General features: G+C 48.5%; 2 protein-coding genes across 2 annotated transcripts; one reads left to right on the plus strand and one right to left on the minus strand.

The window, feature by feature from the left end:
- The first annotated feature begins 4664 nt into the window (after window positions 1–4664).
- Window positions 4665–15976, plus strand: Best1 (bestrophin 1). Its single transcript, XM_027406746.2, has 11 exons — window positions 4665–4839; window positions 7825–7919; window positions 8164–8397; window positions 9006–9160; window positions 9481–9558; window positions 10147–10299; window positions 11066–11146; window positions 11469–11620; window positions 13923–14290; window positions 14748–14931; window positions 15730–15976. The coding sequence occupies exons 1-11, from the start codon at window positions 4688–4690 to the stop codon at window positions 15746–15748; spliced, it is 1671 nt and encodes a 556-aa protein (XP_027262547.1). The 5' UTR covers window positions 4665–4687; the 3' UTR covers window positions 15749–15976.
- A 65-nt stretch (window positions 15977–16041) lies between these two features.
- Window positions 16042–18665, minus strand: Fth1 (ferritin heavy chain 1; the record flags this gene model as incomplete). The annotated part of the gene is made up of 4 exons (XM_027406745.2): window positions 16042–16351; window positions 16448–16573; window positions 16831–16977; window positions 18351–18665. Coding segments are annotated over 4 exons (747 nt in total), but the record flags the coding sequence as incomplete, so codon positions are not given.
- Window positions 18666–26382: the final 7717 nt, after the last annotated feature.

Raw genomic sequence — 26382 nt, forward strand, 5'->3', positions numbered from 1 at the left:
TCTGCCTCCCTGTCCAGCTGTGTTCACCTACCTCTTTCTTCTCTTGATTTCTGCCCTATTTATTCTGTGATTGACACAGGAGAGGAGAGTGAGCTGGCAGGCACCCTATAAAGAGCCTGGAGACAGTAGCCAGCCCCCCCAGGCCCACACCAGGGCCTCCTGCCTACTGCCCTCTGCCAAGTCTGGTCCTCTTCTACCTGCCTGGCAGAAGTCAGGTCCTCTGTGATGCTCTTGTCACCATGGTGATCCTAGATGAAAAGGCTATAATGTTCTGGGTCTGGAACCTTCACCCGTCAGCCCAGCTGTGCTCTGCCTGCTCCCTGACATGGCTCTCTATCTGGGGGCTAGAGAGCATGAGCTCTGCTACCATCAAAGTATTCTCTGCACACACCCCATTCTTCAGACCTCCCTTCAACCCCAACAGAGACCCTAAGAGGTAAGCCTCAGGTCGTGGATAGCTCGGCAGAGGTGATAGTTGGGGGTTGAAAGGGCCTAGGATCCAAAGTCAGAAGGCTTATGGTCCCAGATCCTAGTCTTAGATCATTGGTAGTGATGTGACCTTGGGCAAAAGGTCTGCATTGAGCTCTAGTGTCCCCTGAGTGCTTATACTCAACAGTCCCCCAGCAATTCTTCCGTGACTTGCCTTGGGCTGTTCTTATGCACCTCACACCTCAGCGCTGCGAGCTCCTGTCTCAAGCCCCAACTTCAGTGCTCCCACTCTGTAAACTTCCCTGGTCTCTTGGGCATTGTCCTCTCATTCTCTGCTGGAGGTTTTTTTTAAATATTTCTCTAGTTGTCACTCAACTCTGACTTCTTAGAGGCAGAAGTTAGAATGAATTCTATGCTGGCATCAGAGATGTTTTGTTGAATAACTTCTTTGTGGCATAGAGAGTAAGAGAGAATGGTCTTGGCTGAGTTGGGCTCCCTCCTTGCAGAGGTCATTCTGGGGTCCTGCACCCAGGTATGTCTTTGGCTTCACTGTTACCTGAGGCCTGCTTGGTTGCTGGTGACATTTTCGTGTCTGAGATCTGTAGGAGAGCATGTCTTATAATGGAGTGTGCCGAGAGTGGAGTGAGTCCAGGAGCAGCTTTTTCACAGAAACAGCTTGTTCCAGTTGTCTCTGGAAAAATCTTGGCACATCTGATATAGGCAGGGAGCAGCACCAGGAGTGATTTATAGGGATTGCTGAACTAATGATGAGGAGTCTGAGCTTCATAGAAAAGGGAAGAAGGAATCCAGCACCTCCCAGCTCTTTAAAAGGACTCAATAGTTACTGGTAAAGGTCAGGGAGACAACAGAGTCTTCCAAAGTCAGCTCAGATCTTCATTGACACCTGGATAGCTGGAGCAGGCTTCCCCGGCAAGAACCAAGTCAATGGTGCCCTCTAGTGGCTAAAATAAGAGATGCAGGAATCCACCAAAGGCAGAGTCTGGGTCTGTGGGTATAGCTCAGTGTGAAGGGTGCTTACACTGAATTCCCAGCGCTGCACAAACTAGGTAACTTAGTTCTCAGGAAGTAGAGACGGGCATTAGAAGTTCAAGATCCTCCTAGGCTACATAGCAAATTCAGAGTTATCCTGGGCTGCATGAGAACATGCCTCAAATAACAAGGGGAGTATGTATACACATGTACACATACATGCACGTGGAGGCCATGGTCATCATTGGTTGCCTCATGGCTCTCCACCTTGTTTGTTTGTTTGTTTGTTTGATACAAGGTCTCACTGTGTATAGCTGGCCTGGCACTCACTCTGTAGACCATGATGGCCTTGAACTCACAAAGATCAACCTGCCTCTGCTTCCCAAGTACTGCAATCAGAGACATATGCCACCACACCTGGCCACCACCTTATTTTTTGAGACAGGATATATTCACTGAACCTGGAGTGTACATTGACTAGAATGGCTGGCCAGTGAGTTCCAGGTATCCTGCTATCTATGCCACTCCAGCACCAGGGGGACAGAGGCATGTCCTACCCTGATTTTTCACATGGGCAGGTACTGGAGATCCAAACTCATACCTTCATACATACATGGCAAGCGTCTTAAAGTGTGTGTGTGTGTGTGTGTGTGTGTGTGTGTGTGTGTGTAACCACCTAGTAGGTGGTAAGCTGTCTTCCGTGTGCCAGTTATGTGTTGGGGCAAAGAAAAAAGCAAGGTAAGAGTCCACAGCGATTCTCAACCCAGGCTATACATTACAACTGCAAACTAGCACCTGGGCCAGGCAAGTCTTCACCTGTCAGGTGGGGCACAGGCACCATGCTCTGCAGCTCCTCTCCAGGCCTGACTTGTCGGTCATCCTCACTCTCATCCTGCCACAGGGCAGCACTTACTCTCACCCTCTTTCCAGGTGAAAAACTTGGGCTCACATCAGTCCTGTCCCTTCTCTGTTCAACTAAGGACAGGGACAGGGTGGGAGGGCGGGGTGGCTGCTTCTCCTCCAAGGTTGTCCCAGGTCTCAGCAGACTCTCAGGATAACACCAGCTTTATTGTCCGCTGTGATTAGAAAAGTAGTCAAGGTCATGGTGAAATAGCTGTTTCCCCCCATTTCTGGGCAGAGACTTATACAGGCCAGAATCACCTGCAAGCTCAACCTCCTTAGGGAGTGAAGTGGTGTGGGAGGGGTGAGTACAGAAGCAGAGAGTAGGAGGGTGGATTTATTTGAAGGCTCAGGGTCAAACAGTAAATTGGGGCTTCCAGAAGTGTGGTTCCCAAGACCACCCAAATCACAAACTCTTGATAAAAACGCAACATCTCCAAGGACAAAGCATCAGCCTCCTGGGAAACAGTGGAGAAGCTGCATATTTGGTAAATGTCTTGGCAACTGTTGCAGTCAGCAAAGACTGAGAACCAATGTTCCTTGCAGTCTGTGCTCTTCGTTTGAGATGAGCTTGTTGGTAAACTCCCATCTTAGCCTGATGCTCAGAAGAGCCTTCAGAAAGGCCTGGTGTGCTAAGGTCTGCCCAGCTGTGAGATGCCACCCAGCTGCCCCTGGGGGCTTGGGCGTGTGTCTTTGTTTTTCTCAGGCTGTCTGGATTAGGTTGCTTGGACAACAGGTTGTTAGTTTTCTCCCACCAAGCCGGGTCACCACAGGGGGCCTTCCTGTCCCCCTTCTCTTTCTCTACCTCTGTCTTCTCTTTCTCTACCTGCCAACCAATCACAGCCACCACAACCTGTGATGTCATCATCAGCCAATCAGAGCTTCTCACCAGTCTATGCAGATTGCTGTCTCTTACTGTGCTGATGAAATTCCAAAGCAACACATCCTTTTGAGAGGGGGATGCTGAGGCCCAGTCAGGGCTAGCACATAGGTCACTAGATGCAGGTGATGTATGGCAGTGGGCCGTAGTTCTTTCTGGAGGGGTCCCCAGAGGCCTGGACAAGACTCCTTTCCCTGAGCTCCTGTTACCTTAGATAAAGCTCAATCCTGCCCCCAACTTTCTCTGAAAGACCTCAGAAGTCAGGACATCATGGTGATGACACAGATTTTTCGATTCTGAAGTTTAGAGCTATGGAAGAGGGGGTGTGGCCCCTAATTCTAGCCCTGTTCTTAGCTCAAGGCCCCCAGGAAGGAATTAGAGGAACACTGCCCAGGCGGTAATGGCTGCTGCTCCAAGCAGATTACAGGAGGAGCCAAGACAAGGGCTCCTTTGTGAAAGATTTGGCTTAGAAAGTCAGGTGACAACTCAGCACATACGTAGGTGGGCAGTGCCAGCCTCCAAGTATGGGCAGGGGTACCTGCCTCAGGGTCTCAGAGAGTCCCATCAACCCAGTGGCCAGAACTTTTATGGGGTTGCCTGAACTTCCGGACCCCCACCTGTGAGTAGGGGTTGCCCCAGGTGAACAGTTCTGGGGCTTTGCGGGACTATAGGGATGGATGATTGCTCTTGTATGCAGGTGTAATGGGCATATGTTGGCAGTGTATGTGGGGGAGGTGGACTCTGTACAGTGGAAAGGGGGTGTCAAGTATGGCTTTAGTCAGTTTGCATTGAGCATCTGCTCTAGGAACACACTGAGAGCTTCCAGTGGGAGAAGAGAACAAACAGTAAGCAGGAATGTCCTATGCCACATGACTTCCCGTAGAGCCACACACCAGGTAGACAGATGAAGCAAACTGGAAAGACACCACTGGTGACAACTGAGGTATTATTTCCAGTAGGATGGCTGGGGACATTTTTCCTAGATGACCTAAAGTGGAAGTGAGCCATGGGGTTACCTCAGGAAAAGCATTCATCCCCCGAGCTGGCTTTATCAGCAGGTAGAAAGGCACTGGGGTCACCATCCAGTACCCATTAGTAAGACATTCCTTCCTGCTGGGGATAGGAAGATGGCCATGAGACAGGGTCCCTGAGCTACTTACTCCAGTGTAGTTGAGGAAGCTGGGAAACCAGGCTAAGAACTCACGACGCCTTGTTCTGAGAACCTGAGCTCTGTGTGAACATTGCTGCTGCCCTTGCAGACACTTTTGTCATTATACAAAATCAAGGGCACATGGCAATTCACAGACCTGCCCAGTGTCTTGTGTTCCTACCTCATCCTTCTGTGTCCCAGGCTAGAAAACGGAGGCCCCGAGTAGGGCAGGATCAAACTCAAGCCAGAACTTAGTCTTTGATTCCTACCCATCTCCATGTCTCCCTCTGCCTGATGACCAGGACCCAAGTCCACCTACTGCTGCCCAGTGACAAGCCATGACTGTCACCTACACAAACAAAGTAGCCAATGCCCGTCTTGGTTCCTTCTCCTGCCTGCTCCTGTGCTGGCGAGGCAGCATCTACAAGCTGTTGTATGGGGAATTCCTCATCTTCATGTTTCTATATTATGCCATCCGTGGAGTCTATAGGTAAGAGAGTCTGGGACAAGGGTTGGAACTTTTGGGGGCAGGGTCTCCAAGCCTACAGGCAGAGTAGAAATGGGAGTGGGGACTAGTGAAGATTGGGGAGGAGAAGGCCCAATGCTCCAGGTAGTTTACAAGGCTGAGCTGAACTCCTGGCCAATCCCTGGTCACTGGGTGGAGGCTGGCGAGGAAAAAAAAAAAAGACCCAGAGTTGGGCATGCAGCTCAGAGAAATATTTGCCTGATATGTGTGTCATCTTGGGCTTGATTCCCAACACAAACACACACACACACACACACACACACACACACACACACACACACCACATACCACACAAATCAACAAATCAGACCAGAGGTGACGACTCAGGAACTCTCTCTCTCCAACCCAGGGAGGGACCTGGAGCACAGGCCTGAGCTAGTCCTACTGAGACACTCAAGTTGTAATGATACAGTTTAATATGTTTCGATAAAATGTTTTTATGAACAATAGAATGTTACATAGGTACAGTCATAGAATATCTGCTGACATTTTAAGTGAAAAAGCATGGGCTGGCGAGATGGCTCAGGAAGTGAAAGCACCTGCCGTTGAGCCTGATGATTCGAGCTCAATCCCAGGACCCACAAATTTCAGGAGAGCGCCAACTCCCACAAGCTGTCCTCTGACACCCACGTATATAGTGTGTGCACACATACATTCAATCTCTCTCTCACACACACAAGAAATAAACACATAAATAAGAAATTTAAAAAGAAATCATATCTACTATGTATTGAAAAATATCGAATGCCTGCAATTCTGGAGTTTGTTCTAATAACAGCGCACTGGTACTTAGTACTTTAAAAATTAGAATTTAATTAATTGCCTTTAATTTTTAGATTTTTAAATTTTATTTTACATGTACAAGTGTTTTGCCTTCATTTATGTCTGTGTACCATGTATGTGCCTGGTGCCTGTGGAGGTCAGAAGAGGACATTGGATTCTCTAGAACTGGAGTTACAGATGGTTGTGAGCTGCCATGTGGGTGCTGGGAACTGGACTCAGGTCCTCTGCAGGAGCAACAAGTACTCTTAGCCAGGGAGCCAGTTCTCCAGTCTCCGATAATTAATTCTTTGAGATAATGTCTTGCTATATAGCTCTGGCTGTCCCGGAACTCCCTATGTGAGACTGGCCCCAAACTTGCAGTGCGGTACTCCTCTGCCTCCAAGTGCTGGGATCACAGGCAGGAGCCATCATGTCAAATCAGAGCTTATGACTTGTTATTTATTTATTTTTGAGACAAGGTCTTTCTAACTTAGCCTGGCTGTCCTGAAACTCTGTATATAGACCAGGCTGGCCTCAAACTGACAGAGATCTACTTGCCTCTGCCTCATGAGTTCTGGGATTAGAGCCTGGATAAAGGTTATTCTTAAGAGCATCTTGTTTGTAGGAAAATTAAGTAGACAATACAGAGACTTCTCGTCTGTTCCCATTGCACCCTCTGCTTTAGTGAAGTACCATTGCACACTGGCACGTTTGCTGCAGTCAGTGGACTTACCTCGTGACACCATCGTCACTAGAAGTCCATAGTTCTCACTAGGGTTCATTCATGAGGTCCTATATCCTATGGATTTGGACAGATGTAACTTACATGACACGTATGTACCATTAGAGTACCACCAAGAGCCACTTCTTTGCCCTGAAACTCGATGCTTAGCCTGGCCATCCCTCCCCACTTTAGTTTTTGGTTGTTTGTTTGTTTGCTTTGTTTTGGTGTGTGACACCATACCTGGGCTCAGTCTCACATATGGTGCCAAGATTGAACCTATGAACTTACTTGTGCTAGGCAAGCACTGTACCAACTGAGCTTTCTACTTTCTACTTTTTTTAAAAAAAAAATAAACCACTTTGTTTCTACCTGCCTTTATTTATTTATTTATTTATTTATCTATCTATTTATTTATTTTGTTTTTTCGAGACAGGGTTTCTCTGTGTAGCTTTGGAGCCTATCCTGGCACTCGCTCTGGAGACCAGGCTGGCCTCAAACTCACAGAGATCCACCTGCCTCTGCCTCCCCAGTGCTGGGATTAAAGGCGTGCGCCACCAACACCTGGCAATTTTTAAAGATGTATTTATTTTTATTTTATGTGTATGAGTGCTTTACATGTATGTATGTATGTATGTATGTATGTATGTATGTATGTATGTATGTATGTGCACCATGTATGTGCATTGCTCAGGGATGCCAGAAGAGGGCATTAGATCCCCCTGGAACTGGAGTTAACAGATAGTTCTAAGCTGCCTGTGGATGCTGGGAACTGAATCTGGTTCTTCTGCAAGAGCGACAAGTGTTCTTAACCACTGAGCTATCATTCTAGCGCCTGCAACCACTTTTAAAGAACTGACCCTGAGTTTTTTTAATAGGGTCAGTAAAGGACTGGGCATATAATATATCTCAATGTTTTCCTAACATGAACAAGAGCTAGGTTCTATTATCAATGTGGCAGCGCGCACACACACAAACACACACACACACACACACACACACACACACACACACCACACACACCACACCACACACACACACACACACACACACACACACACCACACACACACACACACACACACACACACACACACACACACCACACACACACACACCACACACACACACACACACACACACACACACCACACACACACACACACACACACACACACACCACACACACACACACACCACACACACACACACACCACACACACACACACCACACACACACACACACACACACACACACACACACACACACACACACACACACACCACATACACACATTTACAATGCCCGAAGTAACCCCTTCCAAGAACCCACCTCAGCCAGAGGGGGGCCCTGGGCCAGACCAGTTGAAAGGACAATACCAGATAGCCCCGCTCTTCCTCCCCCCATCCCCGCCGGGAGTAGGAACACATTCAGACACTTCCTCTCAATGCCTCACCCACTCCCAGAATGGTTCTCACGGATGACCAGCAGATGTTGTTTGAGAAGCTGGCTTTGTACTGCGACAGCTACATTCAGCTCATCCCTATATCCTTTGTTCTGGGTGAGCGCCCCCTTGCGGGTTGTTCGGGGTCCAGTGGTCGCCCCGTAGTTCCAGACACACAATGGGCGGACCTCCATCAGAGGCGGGGAGTGGGGTAAGGAGGGCCAGTGGTCTTCTAAAAATGTTGAGGCTGGGCCCATATGTATCAGGAAGACGTAGAAACCGCGGCTTCACCCGGCGCTGGTCTCTGGCCACAGCCCGGCTCCTCGCCCCTCGCCCCTCGTCCCTCATCCCTCCTGCCCAGGTTTCTATGTGACGTTGGTGGTGACCCGCTGGTGGAACCAGTACGAGAGCTTGCCTTGGCCCGACCGCCTCATGACCCAGGTGTCAGGCTTCGTGGAGGGCAAGGACGAGCAAGGTCGGCGGCTGCGGCGCACACTCATGCGTTACGCAATCCTGGGACAAGTGCTCATCATGCGCAGCATCAGCACTGCGGTCTACAAGCGCTTTCCCAGTCTTCAACACCTGGTGCAAGCAGGTAGGCAACACCTGGAGTGGGCGGGGCCGCAGGGACCGAGCTGACCGGAGGCGTGGCCTGAGACTTGGAGTGGCAGGAGCTGACGCTGGGTGGAGCCAGAGTCCCCTGATCTTGAAGAGGGTGAGATGGGGCAGGACTAATGGAGTCAGAGTTGGGGCAGAATTGGATGGGCCAGAATCAGTGCTAAAAGAGGGGCGAGGCCAGAGTAAACTAAAAAGGTAGGGATTTGAGAAAGGTCAAGAACCCTTCCGGGATAAAGGAAGAAGTGGGGGCGTAGGGACCGATGGAATTGGGATCAACCTCCTTTCTTTCTGCCTGTCCTGATCTCCGGTTTCCAGACTGGATGGCTTGACATGGGTCTCTAGCTCTTCCTTGACTTTTCTGGGGCCTGACTTTAGCTAATAACAAAACCCTCTACCTCCCACCTCCTGTCCCATGTGTTCCAGAGCAGTGCCTACCTGGGGCTCAGTAATTTTGTGTATTAAAACAAACACGATAAAAAAGCGAGCACAGAAGTCCCTAGGGGCTCAGACAGGCTGACTGGGTTTCCTGGCGCAGGCTGCTTCTTTTGCAGGGTTACCTGTTGCCTTGTCCACTCTGCCCTGCAGGCTTTATGACCCCTGAGGAGTATAAGCGCTTGCAGAAGTTGGGCCTACCACACAACACATTCTGGGTGCCCTGGGTGTGGTTTGTCAACCTGTCAATGAAGGCCTATGTTGGAGGTCGAATCCGGGACACTGTCCTGCTCAACAGCCTGATAAACGTGAGCCCATGGATGGGATACAGTGGGAAGGGTTGTGGCTTCCTTTAAAGAGAAGGCTGGAGGCTCTTCCCAGTGTATGATATTTGCGAACAAGATTTCACAGCCCAAGGTGGCCCCTCTCCAAATATTCCCTCTGTCCCCTCTCTGAGTGAGCCTGTGAAATCCTGGCTGCTTTTTGATAGATGAAGCTACTGAGACACAGAGGGGTCTAGTGAGCTGCCTATGACCACACAGCCAAGGCTATTCCACGAACATGCATTGCACCTGGGGGAAAGCAGTGGGAGGTGACCAGCACCTTCTCCTTTTCCCCCATCCTCCAGGAGATGTGCACCATGCGTACTCAGTGTGGACATCTGTTTTCCTACGACTGGATCAGCATCCCACTGGTGTACACACAGGTAAGGACGACACTGGTGAGGCTGTCTCTGAGGGAAATCGGTGGCTAGGAGGATCCAGAAAGCACACTTCCCTGGAGATCTCGGCCTGGGAGTTGGGCCTGGACTTGGAAGATTCTTCCTAGTCGTGAGGTCAAAGCATCTGTACTCCTACCTGTCCAGCCCAGGAGAGGAAGTGCAACCATCCTGGTCTTAAAGAGGAACATTTGGAGAGGATAGAGCTCATTGGGTAATTCATGCTTGCCACATGCATGAATCCCTGGGTTTGATCTTCGGGTTTGCATGAAACTGGCATGCACCTGTATTTCCAGCACTAGGGATCTGGTGGCCAGAGGATCAGAGGTGCAACTACATAGTGAGTTTCATGCCAACCTGGGCTACATGAGACCCTGTCTCAGAAATAAAAGGAAACAAAACACACACACACACACACACACACACACACACACACACACACACAAAGAAGTGCAAATAGAAACCCAGTCACTTGAGTGTGGAGGTCAGAGCAAGGCTCTAGACTCAAAGCCTAAGACTAAATTCCAGGGTCTCTGCTTAGCCCTTTGCTGCCACCTGTGCCTTTTCTTCTCCCAGGTGGTGACAGTGGCAGTATACAGCTTTTTCCTCGCATGCTTGGTGGGGCGGCAGTTTTTGAACCCAGCCAAGAATTACCCAGGCCATGAGATGGACCTCGTCGTACCTGTCTTCACGATCCTGCAATTCTTGTTTTACATGGGCTGGCTGAAGGTAGGCCTCACTGAATACCACTCTCCCCCACGCTATAGGCATGGCCAGAAGGGTTATGGCCAGCAGCACCTGTGAGGAAGACAAAGCAGCTAAAAAAGGCCATGCATATCATACATGCACACACACACACACACACACACACACACACACACACACACACACACAGATTCTAGTCTCAATATACTTTCTCCCAGTTATCTTTGTTTTCTAAAGACTCAACTAGATTATACTACTTTTATGCTTAAAATGATCTGAGATGCCTCACTAACTATCAGGATATCCTCTGGACCCACAAAATAGTCATTACCCCTGTGGAGCTTTGCTTTAGGATTTTAGATATTAGTGTCCAGGAAACCTCCCCTTCTGGCCACTATAGCTCAGCAGCCTTGACATTTATTTCTAATACTATAAAACAGCAAATGTATGCCTATCGGAAAATAAATAAGTGTACAAAAAAAATCAATGCAACTTGAAGTGAGTTAGTTACATGGTTGGAATCAAGATGGTCATTTGGCTGAGTGACATAGGTGGGACAGCTGGGATCTTCAGGGATGGGGTGGCTCATGAGGGTGAGAGGGGCAGAAGAGAGAGACCGAGAATGTGGATGGCCCATGGGAAGGGTCCTGGGGCCCAATACAGTGGCCTTGAAGACAGTTGTTAGGAAGAGTGTCACGAGGGAGTAGAAATGGCAGGACCAAGGCTTAGAGTGGGAACCAGAATGTCAAGGTTCTCAGAGCCTCACCCCTGCACCACCCCCATCCCCAAGGTGGCAGAGCAGCTCATCAACCCCTTTGGTGAGGATGATGATGATTTTGAGACCAACTGGATCATTGACAGAAACCTGCAGGTATGGGGGGTGGAAGGAAGTCTGTGTCATGGACCCTTCTCAAACTGGATCCAAAGAGGGGACCCAGCAGTTTTTCAGGGAGACCCCACAGTAAATTGTCCCCTTCTCAATCACCAGCCCTTTCCTCAGTCAATCATTTACTCCCAGGATTCACACCTCAACTTCGGAGGCTACAAATAAGCATCAGTCTCTTCAGTACCTCAGGTGGGGAAACTGAGGCCCAGAGAGAGCAAACTGACATTTCCTAAGGTGTCAGGCAAGCTCATGTACCTGTCTGGGCTGCCCATTCTATTGGATACCCCTCTCTGTCCTTGACAACCAGGTATCCCTGTTGTCTGTGGATGAGATGCACCAGGATTTGCCTCCCCTGGAGCGTGACATATACTGGAATGAGATAGAGCCGCATCCGCCCTACACAGTTGCTTCGGTCCAATCTCGCCGACCTTCCTTCTTGGGCTCCACCTTCAACATCAGGTAGGCAGTGCCAGAGAACTGGGTGAGAATGCTCAAGTGTAAGGGTTCCCTGCAGCCTGGATGTGTGGACGATGCTCTCTCTCTCTCTCTCTCTCTCTCTCTCTCTCTCTCTCTCTCTCTCTAAGACAGGCTTTTCTGTGTAGCCATGGCTATCCTGGAACTTATTCTGTAGACCAGGCTGGCCATGAACTCAAAGAGAACCACCTGCCTCTGCCTCCTAAATGCTGGGATTAAAGGCATGGGGCACCACTGTGGGCTTGGACTATGCTCTTTACAGACATTACTTTTTTTCCTCCCATTAATCTTTGCTTGTTATCTCTACTTTTCAGACAATTAAGCACAGGTACAAAAAAGATAATAAAGTTGCCCATCCCAAAGTTACATACATGACAAAGAACACCTCTGAGCTAGCTGTCTGGTTCCAGCTCCACATTCTTTTTGTTTTCGATTGGTTTTTCATGCTGCCCAGGCTGGCTTCAGACTCACTGTGTTTTGGGGGATTACAGACAAGTACCACTACCTTGGCTTTTGGTGTTTTGTTTTGTTTAAGACAGTATCTTACTAAGAATCTCTGACTAGCCCAGGCTGGCTTTGAATTCACAATTCTCCTGACTCAGCCTCTCCCGAGCTAGGACTATAGGTAAGAACCATTACACTCTGCTCTACCTTTATTCTTGTTAATTTTTCTTGAGACAGGATATCTCTCTCTCTCTCTCTCTCTCTCTCTCTCTCTCTCTCTCTCTCTCTCTCTCTCCATAGCTCTGGCTGTCTTGGAGCTCACTATGTAGACAAGTTAGCCTAGAACTCACAGAGAGCCCTCTGCCTCTGCCTCCCAAGTTCTGGAACTAAAGATGTGCTATGTTCCACCACACCCGGCTACCTCCACACTCCTAACCCTCCACAGCGTTGTGTTAGCCCCGCCAGTCCAGTCTCCCCTTCCTTGTGTCTGGGCCCAAGGAGAAACAGGACTTTTCCAAGGGCAGGCAATGATCGATGCAGTGAGATGCTGAGACTGGCTGTATAACTCTAACCAGAAAAATTAGCCTTTGGGTGGACATGGAAGTGTGGGCAGCCTGGGGTAGAGGAGGGACAGTAAGGGAGTCCCTGTAGGACACAGGGTCTCCTGAATAAACTGTCCTACAGAGAAAGGGCCTCCTTCTGCCCATGGCGGCCACACTTTCCTCTGTACAATCCCATTTCATTTGAATTCCTCATAGATACAGGGGGTGAAATGGGACATCCCACACAGTCCTCTGGATGACAGCTTTGAAGGCTCTCGAGAATCTGACATATTTGCACACTGTACCATGCTGTTCTTTCTTTGTTCTTTTACGACCCAAAGAGTCCACTGAACTGAAATTAAACTTAACTAGCAACATTTTGGAAGATGTTTTTGAACCTGTTTCATCTGAACACCAGCATTGAACCTGGGGTGGTGTGCTGGAGGGTAAGGATAGCAATACATAGCCCCCCCATCCAGGGAATGTGCCGGCTAATGAGCTAAGCAAGCTCCAGCCCATGGCCAATGAATGGACAGGACACAGAACAGAGGTGACCGCTTTCTGGCCTGCATGCAGGTCTTAGAGCCAGGGAGATTTTGGATGTGGGCAAAGGAGCCACCCTGCGATACGCATTTTCTTATAGGTTAAAGGTCCTGGAGCCTCAGGAAGTCTGCTGCCAGGAAGCCAGACACCTTTTGGTAGATGTTGCTCCCCACTGGGAAACAAATTCAAGTTTTGCCTAGACACTGCTGGGCTTTATCTGAGCTGGGTTTACCAGGAGCAGAGGTTCCCATTGCCTGGAGATGCTTAACAGGGTGGAGCCTGTGGGATTCAGGGAATTACTGTTGATAAAAGAAGGAAGTTTGATCTCCAGAACAAACTTAATAGACATGGTGGTATGTACTTGTAATCCCAGTGCAGCAGCAGAGACAGAGACACCACTGGAGACTAGCCTAATTGGTGAACTTCAGGCTAATGGGAGACCCTATCCCAAAGAAGGTGGATGGCTCTCCTGAAGATGCAATGGAGTTTGTCCCCTGTCCTTCACACAGGCATACACAGGTGCACCCACTCACACTTGGACACACACACACACACACACACCAAATCTGTAATGCTAGGCTGAGGAATTGGATATTGCCAATGAGCAAGAGGGAGCCTAAAGTGAACTGGGCCTTGAGGGACTCCCAGAGAAATGCAGGATCCACCAAGAGGTGACAGCTGAGGCACTGGGAAAGCCGTGCAGCTTCGGTCCTGGGTAGGCACTTGCTCTACCCACTCAGTCCTGTGTTCCCTTCCAGCCTGCAGAAAGAAGACATGGAGTTTCAACCAAATGAGGAGGATGAGGATGACAAGGAGAACATTCACGGCGGCATCATTGGACGCTTCTTAGGGCTGCAGTCCAATGACCACCATCCTCCCAGGACAGACTCAAAGACCAGACTATTGTGGTCCAAGAAGGATCACTACCTCGAGGGCCAGAATAAGAATGCCAAGCAGACCTCTAAGGACCAGGAAGATAATGCCTGGAAACTTAAAGGTTTGGACACCTTCAGGGCTGCTCCACAGTTTGAGAGGTCAGGCTACCACAGTGCCCCACAGACATCCATCAACCACATGGCCTTCCCTCCTGAGCAGTCAGCACACTCCAAGCCTCACTTAGTCACAGGTATGGACACTAAAGACAAAATCTTAACCCCCATCACTTCTGAGATAAAGAACACTTTGTTTTAAAGGTTTATTTTTGCCAGGCATTGGTGGCACACACCTTTAATCCCAGCACTCAGGAGGCAGAGGCAAGTGGATCTCTGTGAGTTCGAGGCCAGCCTGGTCTCCAGAGCGAGTGCCAGGATAGACTCCAAAGCTACACAGAGAAACCCTGTCTCGAAAACAAAACAAAAGGTTTATTTTTATGTATGTTATGTGTGTCTTTGTGAGTATATGCCACATGTGTGCTGGTAACCCTCAGAGGTCAGGTGTTTGATCTCCTGGAGCTGGAGTTCTAGGCAGCTGTGAGCTGCTGGATATGGGTGCTGGGAACCAAACTTGGGTCCTCTGGAGCAGGAAGTGCTCGAGTGCTGAACAATCTCTCCAGATCCACCAAGAACAGTTGAAATTGCTCCTAGGTGATACGGGTTCCCCAGAACACCAGGAAACCATGCACATGAAGAGGAAAACTGTGGAGTTTAACTTGAACATTCCAGAGAGCCCTGCAGCACATCCTAGAAAAACCCATTTGGAACAGCAGCCGGCCAGCATACACACTATACTGAAGGATCATGTAGAGCTCCATGCTACTCCGGAAAACAGGTCTGTCCACTGATCCAGGAGCTGTATTCCCCCTGCCTGTAACCCTAGTTTCCCAACATTCCCTTACTGCTGATAGGTAGGGGAACCTATGTCCTTACACTAGTTGGGTGTTAACAGCCACTTTGGCAAGAACCATGTAATGGGAGACCTTTGACCCACTTAAGAGCCTGGCGTTACCAGGAACACTTGCAGAAAGTGAGACTCCACTAACAATGCTGAATGAAGGGAGAGCTATCGTGGGGAAGGGGCAGTGGGCCAAGGCTGTTTTTACTTTTTGCCCGGAGAGAACTAAGACTGTAGGCTAGGCTGCAGCTAAAAGACCAGCTGGGTGCCTGTCAGTTACATGGCAAACAAACACTTGCTCATAGCCCATACTCAAAGCACTCCTACTTCCCAGGAATTGGCCATGAGATCTCTTGGGACATTTTCTCAGGGCTTTGGGGCCTCATTTAATACTTCCAAAACAGCCTTAAAGCTGCCATGAGCCTACCTGTTATTTCTCTAATTCTCTTGGACACTTTTGCCCAAATAGAAACATTCCACCCCACTGCTCTCATGGGCGGTCCTACTTCCCACTTCCCCATTCTTGGGTTTCATCTATGATGAGAACATCCACTGTTTTGTAAATGAAAACCAAAAAAGGCAACAATTTCTATCTTGCTTCTAGGGCTAGACATTAACTTTTATAGATCACCCAGGTGTGTTTAAGACCAGCTTCAACCTTTTTTTGTCCTCATAAAATCTTAAATTAAGCACCTTCCTAACTCATGTTGGGGACTTTTCTCAAATCTTCCACAGGTATGAAGATGGCACCTAACCTGTTTCCTAAGAGTGATGCTTCACGGCCTGGTCCTCACCTGCACGGATGTCAGCAGGACACTGACCCAGTCTGAGGCATACCGCTGTTAACACCCTGAGTATGTTCCTGTGACAGTCTTGGCAAGTAATTCAGAACCAGGAGTGCTTAGTCCTGTCCGAACACACCTGTATCTTACTGTCTTTCCCAAATTAAGGAGTTGAATAAATACAAGTATTCTTTTAGGTATCTCAGTGTCATTAGTGTAACAGGGACACACTGGAAGCTGACACCTTCAATCTCAAAGACAACAGTTGGGTACCAAAATCCTTTATTTGAAGAAATGGTACAAATTAAAAGAACTTAAGCAGATGTTTTGGTGACTTATAGAAAAGGTAACGGCAGCCAACATGCATACACTGCCTCAGTGACTGATGACATCACTGGTGGCTTCGGGAAGTCAGCTTAGCTCTCACTATGTCCCAGGGTGTGCTTGTCAAAGAGATATTCTGCCATGCCAGCTTCAGGGGCTCCCATCTTGCGCAAGTTGGTCACGTGGTCACCCAGCTCTTTGATGGATTTCACCTGCTCATTCAGGTAATGGGTCTCAATGAAGTCACACAACTAGGAAAGAGAATATGAGACAAAGTTATTGGTCAGCTCTCCCAAGCCCCTTGGGGCAAATGGTTACCTCCATTCATTCCCATTTTCAATACTCACATGGGGGTCATTTTTGTCAGTAGCCAGTTTGTGCAGTTCCAGTAGTGACTGATTCACACTCTTTTCCAAGTGCAGTGCACACTCCATTGCGTTCAGCCCACTCTCCCAGTCATCACGGTCTGGTTTCTGAAAAGAACATTCGAGGTCAGTTCATCTGCAGTCTCTACCAATCACTCCCTCAGTAAATACCTCACACCTATCCACCATACTTTTTGCCTTGTTTCCTCTGACAAGTTTCTCCGTTAACATGCTTGCTCACTGCCGTTTGCAAACTTTGGTATCAGTATAGGTCTAAAAAGGTACAAGGGCAAAGGCCCAGTGTGGCATCATTTTCTAAGGAATCGTTAATTGCTCATTTGAAAGGCACCCCTAGATCTACTTACCTTGATATCCTGCAGGAAGATTCGGCCACCTCGTTGGTTCTGCAGCTTCATCAGTTTCTCAGCGTGTTCCCTCTCCTCATGAGATTGGTGGAGAAAGTATTTGGCAAAGTTCTTCAGAGCCACATCATCCCGGTCAAAGTAGCAAGACTGAAAGTGGAAAGGGTACACGTCATGGTTCCCACAGCAAGGCAGCTGGAATGACTGTAGGTGGTAGGCTGTTTGCTACCCCACTTGGCCTTTTTAAAGGAGTGGAGAACTATCCTATATGGCTCTGTATTAGGGCAGAGAAAAAACTTTAAGCCAAGGCCAAATCTTGTCTGAGAAGGTACCCTGAGGGGTGCACCCCCTCAACCAGTCATGTGAAAAACAGTTAATAAATACACTCACAAGCTTCCCATATGGGCAGCTGACTGATTAGTAAAATCGATGCCTCATGCCTGGTGACAACTTAGGGCACTATACTTTTAACACAAACATATTGGGAGATTTGGTTTTTAGTTTCAGGCACTCAGTGTATTTGGATGGTCCAGAGAAAAATGACAGCCACAGGCACCCAGGCCTGTTTCAAACCTATTTGGAAAACATTTTTGGATAACTAGCACAACCACAAGGCAATCTCTCATTACATTGCTCCAAACCTGTTTTTCAGAAACAGATTAGTGCACAGGAAACCTCCTTGCCCAGCAACTGATGGTGGGATTTATCAAACAACTACCTACCAATTCTGTTAAGCCACAACTTCTTTGGGGGAGGAGGTTCGAGACAGGGTTTCTCTGTGACTTTGGAGGCTGTCCTGGAACTAGCTCTTGTAGACCAGGCTGGTCTCGAACTCACAGAGATCCGCCTGCCTCTGCATCCCGAGTGCTGGGATTAAAGGCGTGCGCCGCCGCCGCCGCCGCCACCACCACCCAGCCAAGCCACAACTCTTAAGACGCAAAAACTGATACAACACTCTGGATGACTTGTAGGGACAAGGTCGGGTGACACTGATCACTGCCGAAGGGGAGATTCCCAGAGATAATGCTGCAGTACAAGTGAGGCTCTGTGATAAGCAGAGCAGAGAGGTGGAGTCGGCTGCTTAAGGGGTCAGGGTCAGCTCACAAGAGATAAGCCTCTGCACCAGGCCCCAACGCTGCCATTCGATACCATGACCAAGCAGGCCCGCCATACTCAGAGGAATTGGAGCTGCATGCATACTGAAGCAGAGAAGCCTGCAGGTCACGTGGTCGGAGAGAGAAGAAAAAAAAATGCACCTAACTGCGTGTTTGACTGGACGGGCTGACAGTCGCGCAGCCTTAAGACCTAGTCTATGCAAGAGTCACCAGGGGCTAAAAGCTCAGACTTGCCACGCCAGGGCTGCCCCGGGAGAGAGCCGGAGCAAACTCCATTTTCCAGAAGGGCGCTGGGAGGCCTGCAGCTGGCCACGCCCCAACCCGTGCCCCGCCTGCTCCCCCAGTGGCCCCGAGGGAGGAGGCAGCGCCCGACTCCCGCCCGCCAGAGGCCAGGCCGCGCTCGCTCACCATAGACAGATAGACGTAGGAGGCGTACAGTTCCAGGTTGATCTGGCGGTTGATGGCAGCCTCCGAGTCCTGGTGGTAGTTCTGGCGCACCTGCGAGGGAGACGCGGTGGTCAGGGCGGTGGTGGTCATGGCGGCGGCGGGCGCGGTGGCGACGCTGGAGCGGCGGAGCGACGAGGTTGCAAAGGGTTCTGTCCCGGAGCGGCCGGCTGGGGTCGGAGGGGTCGAGCGCCGGGTTCCGTTCAAGCACTGTTGAAGCAGGAAACCGCGGCGACTCTGGGCGAGAACGTCTGGCGCAGGAGGCCAGCGGGCAGCACTTTATAGCGGGAGTTCGCGTCAGGCGCGCTCGGACCAATCAGCGCCGGGACCCGCCTCTTCCGGTGAGCGTGCGGCCCAGACCCGCAGGGCGCGGGCGGGGACGATCCTGTGAGTGTGAGGCTGCGCGAGAGGCCTTGATCCTTTCTGCCAGATCAGTGCCTGTCAGCAAGCGCGCTGTTCCTGTGCCCCGGGGCGGGAGGTAGTTAACTCCAGCCCTACTGAAGTGCGGTCTGGGTTCTTGGGACCCATTGGGGACAGAGGGTGCGGCTGAGGGTGATTTTCAAGTCCCCAAACTCTGTACGTGTGGTTAAATCGTGACACGCCAGGCAGTGACTTCGTCTTACAGATAGGAAAATGGAAGCGTGGTGCTGTAGGTGGCGGACCAGTTATAAATTGGGCTGGGGAAGAGCGGCTTTCTCTCCTTCAGAGTCTATGGAGAGACGCGTAAAGGAGGAGTAGGGGGGGCGGCTGTTGGGGAGGAGGGGGTTCGGGTCTGCCCCGTCATTCTGACTCAGGCAACCCTGGCCTTTTGCTGATAACAAACATGACTCCGTGGACATTTGAAAAAACAAAGGCTGAGAGGGCGTTTCTCCCGAGAGCAGGGACAGACAGCCTTCTATGGGGGAATCCTGGGGCCGAACCATCTAGGTTTCTGAAAAAGTCCCTGGTGATACTTAAAATGAAGAGAGGTCTCTGGATTAGAAAAGAAAGTAAAAGCGACCCACGTGTATCTATTTCAAAATGGTCTCCTTTTATCTTTCTCGGTAACCTTGGGTTTGCCTTTGGAGAAAAGCTGATGGGGCTGAATGGCAGGTGACAGGTGCAGGAAACCTTAGGGTTAGAAGCCAACTGTGTGTGTGTCTGGTAGCTGTGACCCAGCTTTAAAATGTATGTGAATTCTTAGTCGAACTATAGGTTAGCCACTGCATCTAGCTAGGCCCTGCCATCTATGTCTGCGACTCTCAGTCTAGTCTTTTGACACAAGTGGGAGCCCCAGCAGAAGCCTTTCCAGATGCTAAAAGCTGGAAGCTGGACTTTCAAACATTTTGTTACCGTTTAGAGACAGTGTTGCCAAGGTTACTGTACAGCTCAGACTGGCCTAGAACTCACCATGTAACCCAAGTTGGTTCCTGATTCTCCAGCTACAGTTTCCAGAGAGCTGGGATTACATCCCACCTCTCTCCCCTTTTAAAGTAAGTCTACTGAAATACTAGTGGTATTTATTCTTTTAAAAACAGCCGGGCGTTGGTGGCGCACGCCTTTAATCAAAGCACTTGGGAGGCAGAGGCAGGCGGCTCTCTGTGAGTTCGAGGCCAGCCTGGTTTCCAGAGCAAGTGCCAGGATAGGCTCCAAAGCAATACAGAGAAACCCTGTCTCGAAAAACCAAAAACAAAAAAGAAAAAGTGGAGGATTGAGAGAGGGAAAGGGATTCTCAGAGTCAGTAGAGGGGCTAACATGGAAATGCTTGACCTGTTCCAGGAACCTTAAGGAAAGTGTGTTTGTTGGCCTAGAAAACAAAGTACATGTTGGGAAGTGCTGGAAAAAAAACACAGTCAGAATAATGTGCCATAAAAAGTCATTAAACTTTACCCTGCAAACAATATGAAGATATCATATCCATTTGTTTTTAGCCACCATCAGGAAATGTGATGAAAGATTGGGGGGTAATATCAAATATTTTCACTTAATCAGCAGCATATACTCCAAGTACCAAGTAATAAGATTAACGATAGCATTAATGAGACAAATAACCACAAACAAAGCAGTTACTGACTGTGATGAGGAGGTGGAAGGAAGGGTCAACCTTCATATTACCATGTCAGCTCTAAACCTGTAATTCTTTTTTTTTTGGTTTTTCAAGACAGGGTTTCTCTGTGTAGCTTTGGAGCCTATCCTGGCACTCGTTCTGGAGGCCAGGCTGGCCTCAAACTCACAGAGATCCGCCTGTCTCTGCCTCCCAAGTGCTGGGATTAAAGGCGTGAGCCACCAACGCCCAGCTCTAAACCTGTAATTCAACACAATCTGAAATGTGAAAAATACAGTTTTTCCTTGATGTAGGGTGTGATTCTGAAGTTCATATGAAGTCAGTGGACTCACTGGTAACATTTGAGAAGAACAAAGGCTATAAGGGAAGTTTTGCTTGAGATAACTATTTTATACACTCACATACACACATTTGTATATATTACAATAAATTACGGTACTGACACAGGAAGTTGAGATCAACATCAAAATAGTCCCACCCACATATGTATGGGAACTTAATATAAGTTAAAGGCATGCCTTTCAAATTAGGGAAGAAGGGGTTTAACCAAATAATGTCGACACAATTGTCATGTGGAAAAAATGAATCATTCTGTATTTAAAAATACCTTCCAGATGAATTAAAAATACAACCCTTAAAGTTAAAATCTATAAAGTTTTAAGAAAACTGTTAAGAAGATTATCCAGATTTGGAGTAGGGAATGTTCTTTTGAGTCTGTCAAAAGTTGGCAGGCTTTACTGCTTAAAAATGAAAAGGGTAGATAAAGATATTTTAAACGAGATTAACATAGAAATGGTGTGTTAGGCTGGGCGTATTTGTTGTCCATAGAAATGGTGAAGATCTGCTGTGTGGTGGTGGCTCATGCCTTTAATCCCAGCACTTGGGATGCAGAGGCAGGTGGAGCTCTGAGAATTCAAGGCCAGCCTCGTCAACAAAATGAATTCCAGGACAGCTAGAGCTGTTACACAGAGAACCCTGTCCCAAAAAAAAAAACCAAAAGGAAGGCATGAAGATCAAGAGCCAGAATATATATGTAGAATAGTATAATAAATGCTTTTTTCAGTCTTGGGGATGGAACCTAGGACCTGGGCAGACTACAGAAGTGCTCCTGCTGTAGTCCAGTTCTTTCTTTTTTATTTAAAAATAGCCTCACTGTATTGTCTAGACTAATCTTGAAGCCTAGGCTCAAGAGATCCTTTTTAATTTAGCCTCTCTATTGTCCAGACTCCATTGTATCACTGCACCAGGGTAAGTGATGTCTGAAGTAATCATTCTTTTTTATAGGGACCATTTGGTTGACTTCCCTACTCCTGTAGATTGAAAGCTCAGGTAGGAAGGCATTTCTAGCACATGATGTCCTTTGTCAAGGTGCTTGTGATTTGGTGCTTGAACAAATGAATGTGTTTTGTGTGGAGTTTGGATTCCAGTCAAGCAAGAGGGTTGGGTACCAGTTGGGAGACAGCTGTCGTGGTTTTTTAATGAGCGTAGGAGACAGAAAGCAGAAGAGAGATTATGGAGAAGACAGGTTGAGGTGAATGGTTGAATAGTGTGTGGGTTGGGAGGTGGGGAGTGGGTATGAGGCTCCCCCAGGTTTCAGGCCTGGGCAGCTGGATTGCTGTGGCCCAGCGTGGTGCCAGAGAAATGCAGTTGAAGCACAAGTTTGGGGAAAACCTTTTGGAAAGGTCAGCTTCTTTTGGGACTGGCTGTGTGGCTCTCCAAGACTCCCAGGTAAACAGAAACAGTACAGTTAGACTCACTGAAAAGAAGTTTGGGCTGCCACTTTTTGTGAATGAGTACTGGCTTCAGCTTGTTAATACATCCCTAGTTACAGTAAACAGCACAGCAAACCATGGACGGTGTGTTCTGTGGAGGGTCTCTAAGGGAGGAGGGCTTGAAGGGAAATGGGAAGTATGTGAGCACCTTTGCTTATGTGGGGGTCCCACATTTTGGGAGCAGTGGGTGCCAGCGCTGCCATCTCCAAGCCTCCAGATTCTGAAGAAGGGGCGGGTCTGTGGACCTTTGTTGTCCAGGCTTCTGCCTCCCCAACCCCCATGTTGCCTCTATTCCTCGTGACTTTGAGGAGGGAGTTGGCTAGCTGCCCAGAATAAGATGAACAGTGGCCTCCCAGAGCCAGGAGCCACAGAGCAAATGCAGGCCATGAGAGAGACAGGCCCCTCTGTTCTGTAGAATACTAGTTCAGTCCAGAGGAGGAGGTGGGGGTGGAGAAATCTTGTGGTGGAGGGCTGTTGTTCCACAGTGACTCAGCACTCTGTTTCTCTAGAGGGCTTGGGCTCCAAAAGTGCTTTGTCATGGAGGGGCAGGGCAGTCTGGAAGGCTGTGGTTTTGCTGTGGGAGAGAGGGAGAAGAGGGGAGGAGAAGAGGGAAGGAACACATGAGAGCTCCCCATTGCCCCATGGGATACAGAAGCTGGACTGAGAATAAAGAAGTCTTGATCACCCTGCCAGACTTGGGTGATATTTTTGCCAGAAAGGCAAAATGCCTTTCTGTCTCTTGTGGGGACTTCTCAGCAGATAGTGGGTGGGACTCTTTCCCCTCTAGTGATTGTCCCTCTGCAGTTACAGCTGTTGAGGATGTCACATCCAGAAGTCTTAGACATTTGGTACATTAGGGTCGAAAGGCTACTAGAGTATACAGATCACTTTACTTCATAGGACAAAAGGTGAGACCCAAAGAAAGTGAGGCTTCCTCAGGAAAATAGCCAATAAAATATGGAGCAGAGTAAGCGATGGAACACCAGGGCAATCATTAAACATCATATGATCATAAATGTCTGATGAGTGTGTTGCCAGAGTGTGCATATGGAAAAAAGTTCCTGCAAGCCAGTTACTGGTAAGGGACTCTCAGGGATGGACACAGGTGAAGGCTGGGTGAAAATGAGCTGAACAACCAATGTTGCAAAAGTATGGGATTCCCTGAGAGTTGTATGGGAAATACCGAGACTTGGAAAGCACCACTCAGCCAGATTCTGGTACATTCTAGATGAAGCAACTGTCATTCAGAGAGCTTGTCCTTAAATCATTTCTTGAAAATTCATGAGGCCCTGTAGACTGAAAAGTCTAGATACCCAGAATCCTTCTCTTCTAGAATGTTAAAGGTTGAGATTCACAGCCTGGAATGTTAGAAGACAACTGTGAATGGAAGCCCTGGCTCCCCTTTAGGAAAAAAAAAAAAAAAAAAAAAAAAGGATTCAGGGCTGGAGAGAGATAATTGGCTTGAGTTTGATCTTCATTCTACATGGTAAAAGGAATGAACCTATTCTTGCAAATTTTACATCCTTCCTAGTAAGTATAAAATTTTAAAAATAGTGTAGGGAAGGAGTGGAAATGTACATATAGTACTTACAAATGAAATTCTAAAAAAAAAATTAAATTTTTTAAAAAAGTATTCAGGCCTTCCTCTGGAACCTTCCCAGGCTGCGTCTGGGGGAACCACCATGGTCTGCCAGAGACCATATCACTTGGACTCTGGCTGTTTGTCTGATTGGTCACCTTCCCTCCGGACTTTGTCCCCACACTATAGCACCGCCAGAGGCCCTTCTGCCTCCCCAACCCCCATGTTGCCTCTATTCCTCGTGACTTTGAGGAGGGAGTTGGCTAGCTGCTGTGCTGTCCACTTTGTTAACTTTCCTCTACTCCTCCTACCCTATGGGATATATGGTTCCTACTTTGGCCTGAGGGCCCTTGGTGGCCAGGCTCTACTCTGTCCTTCCTAGTGACCCCTGTGGGTATCCACCTACAACCCAGAAGCCTCCAGGAGGCCATTTGTCCTCTCTCAGCTCTGTTCCTGCATTGAGGTATGGCATGTAAAACCCAGTCTCCCCCATACTTCTCCCTTCACATCTTTCCTCATGAAACCAAATGAGAGTGGCAACTGGTCATGCAGATTTAGGTCACCTAAACATGACATTCCAGCGTGGTGGCGGTTTTGTGAAGTTTCCATAATAACAGAACAAATGAAAGTCATATCAGACCTTTCCAGTATATTCATGGGTATAACAGATAGGCGAGTTACAGGGGGGGAAAAAAAAGAAAGGCCTCAGATGCTATCTGATGACATTCTTCGATTTTGAGTTGGGGGAAGCTACAGGGTCTGTTTATATGGTCCAAGGATTTACCTAACAGTAACAAGGTTGTTAGGCCACATACAAAGGTGTACAATCATGGCCGTTTAAGAGGGCTAAAGATAGCTCAAGATAATTTGCAGGGAGGCTCCATACTTGTTACATTCCAGTCTTTCCAGAAACACTGAAGTTCTAGGCCTTAACAAACGCAGCTTCTTTATGGATGCCTTTGTTCACAGTTCCCTCTGTGCCACAGTTCTTGTCACAGGCCATCAGCTGTTACCCAGCCGCATGCTGTGCCTACTTTACCTCATCTAGGCTCAGCTGGGCCTACCCTGGCCAAATCAGGGAGACCCGGACCAGCAGAAGTGACAGCCAGCAGCTTCAGTGGTGAGAAGAGAAGAAACATGACTTCTAAGCCATGGCAGAGACATCAGCCTTCTGGGCCTAGGGACACCTCCTTGAGGAAATGGGAGTGCTGGATGCCAAATAGATGCTTACTCATTCAAAGAAGGGTATGCAAATCTACTGTTAGCCATCAACTCCCAAATAGTGACATGGAGGCATTATTAATTATGAAAGCTTGTCTTTTAGCTTAGGCTTGTTCCCAATTAGCTCTTATAACTTAAATTAACCTCTTTTTATTAATCTACATATTGCCGCATGGCTTTTACCTCTCTCCTATTCTGTACATCCGACTTGCTCCATGTCTCTCTGTCATCTCTCCTCCTCTCTTCTTACCAGAGTCCCTCTCTGTCTCTCTGGAAGTCCCGCCTATTCTCTCCTGAATTGTTGTTGGCTATTCAGCTTTTTATTAAACCAATCACAATGACACATCTTCACACAGTGTAAACAAATACCCTGCAACGGGTCAAGGTTGAGGAGTTGATGGAGGAGAACTGAGTTAGTAGTCTGGCTACAGAGCCTAGGGTTGGGAGTTCTAGATTTGCTTGCAGTGGAAAGAGGAATGGACACAGAAAGGAGTCTGGTTAGTGGCCTGGGACACAGGGTGGATACAAAGGACAAACCTAGGACTGACCAAGTGGGAAGTAAACAGAAGGTTTCACAGGATAATAGCTAGGTGATTTTTCCTCGCTGATGAACGTCCCTTTGGCCAGCAGATGGTCAGTAGACAGGAATATGAGTGTCCCATGACAGAATCAGGATCCCAAAGGCTTCACTAGATGCACATAATGGGTCTCAGTCATCATGAAGCCACTAACAGTGTTCCAGGATCCTTCTATTCTGCTCATCCCAGTGGTAGAAAAGCAAAGGCAAGCATTTCCTTTCTCAGATTAAAACCCCTGCAGGGCTCACCCCTGCCCCAGAAATACATTGTAACCCCTTCCTCTCTGTGGGACTGAGGCAAGTAGATCCAGGCAAGTGGATCCCATCTTTCTGTTGCTCACCCCTTAGGCCTTTTCCCTTCAAAGATCCCCTCACACCTCATTTGCTCAGCGTAGACTGCCTGCCTCTGGCTTTTACTTCAGAAAAATGACCTGGCTTTTGACAACCCCCAGCTCACATATCCTGTGTAGCTTCCCTCCTTGCCCAGGGGAGAATTTCTATCCCTTCTGCTCCCTAGTGCCTCCAATACTGTGCCTTGTTAGAATAGCCTGCCATTTGCCAGCCCTCGCCACTGGAAGAAGGCCTGGCCTCTTCATCATGGCAGTGCTTTTCCTGCCCTTAACTCAGAACCCAGCAGAATAGCACCCTCGGGTTACTGAGAAATACAGGTTGCCTTGACTTTGGCCTTAGCTCACTGTTTACTTTGTTGTTATTGGGAGCTCAGTCACCCCACCCCTTGCCTCAGAGGTTGGGTTTTCCCATCTTCACCTAATTAAGACCAGCTCTTTCTGCTCCCACATGGG

The sequence above is a fragment of the Cricetulus griseus genome, chromosome 3 (genome assembly GCF_003668045.3).
Source record: "Cricetulus griseus strain 17A/GY chromosome 3, alternate assembly CriGri-PICRH-1.0, whole genome shotgun sequence".
Classification (NCBI taxonomy): domain Eukaryota; kingdom Metazoa; phylum Chordata; class Mammalia; order Rodentia; family Cricetidae; genus Cricetulus; species Cricetulus griseus.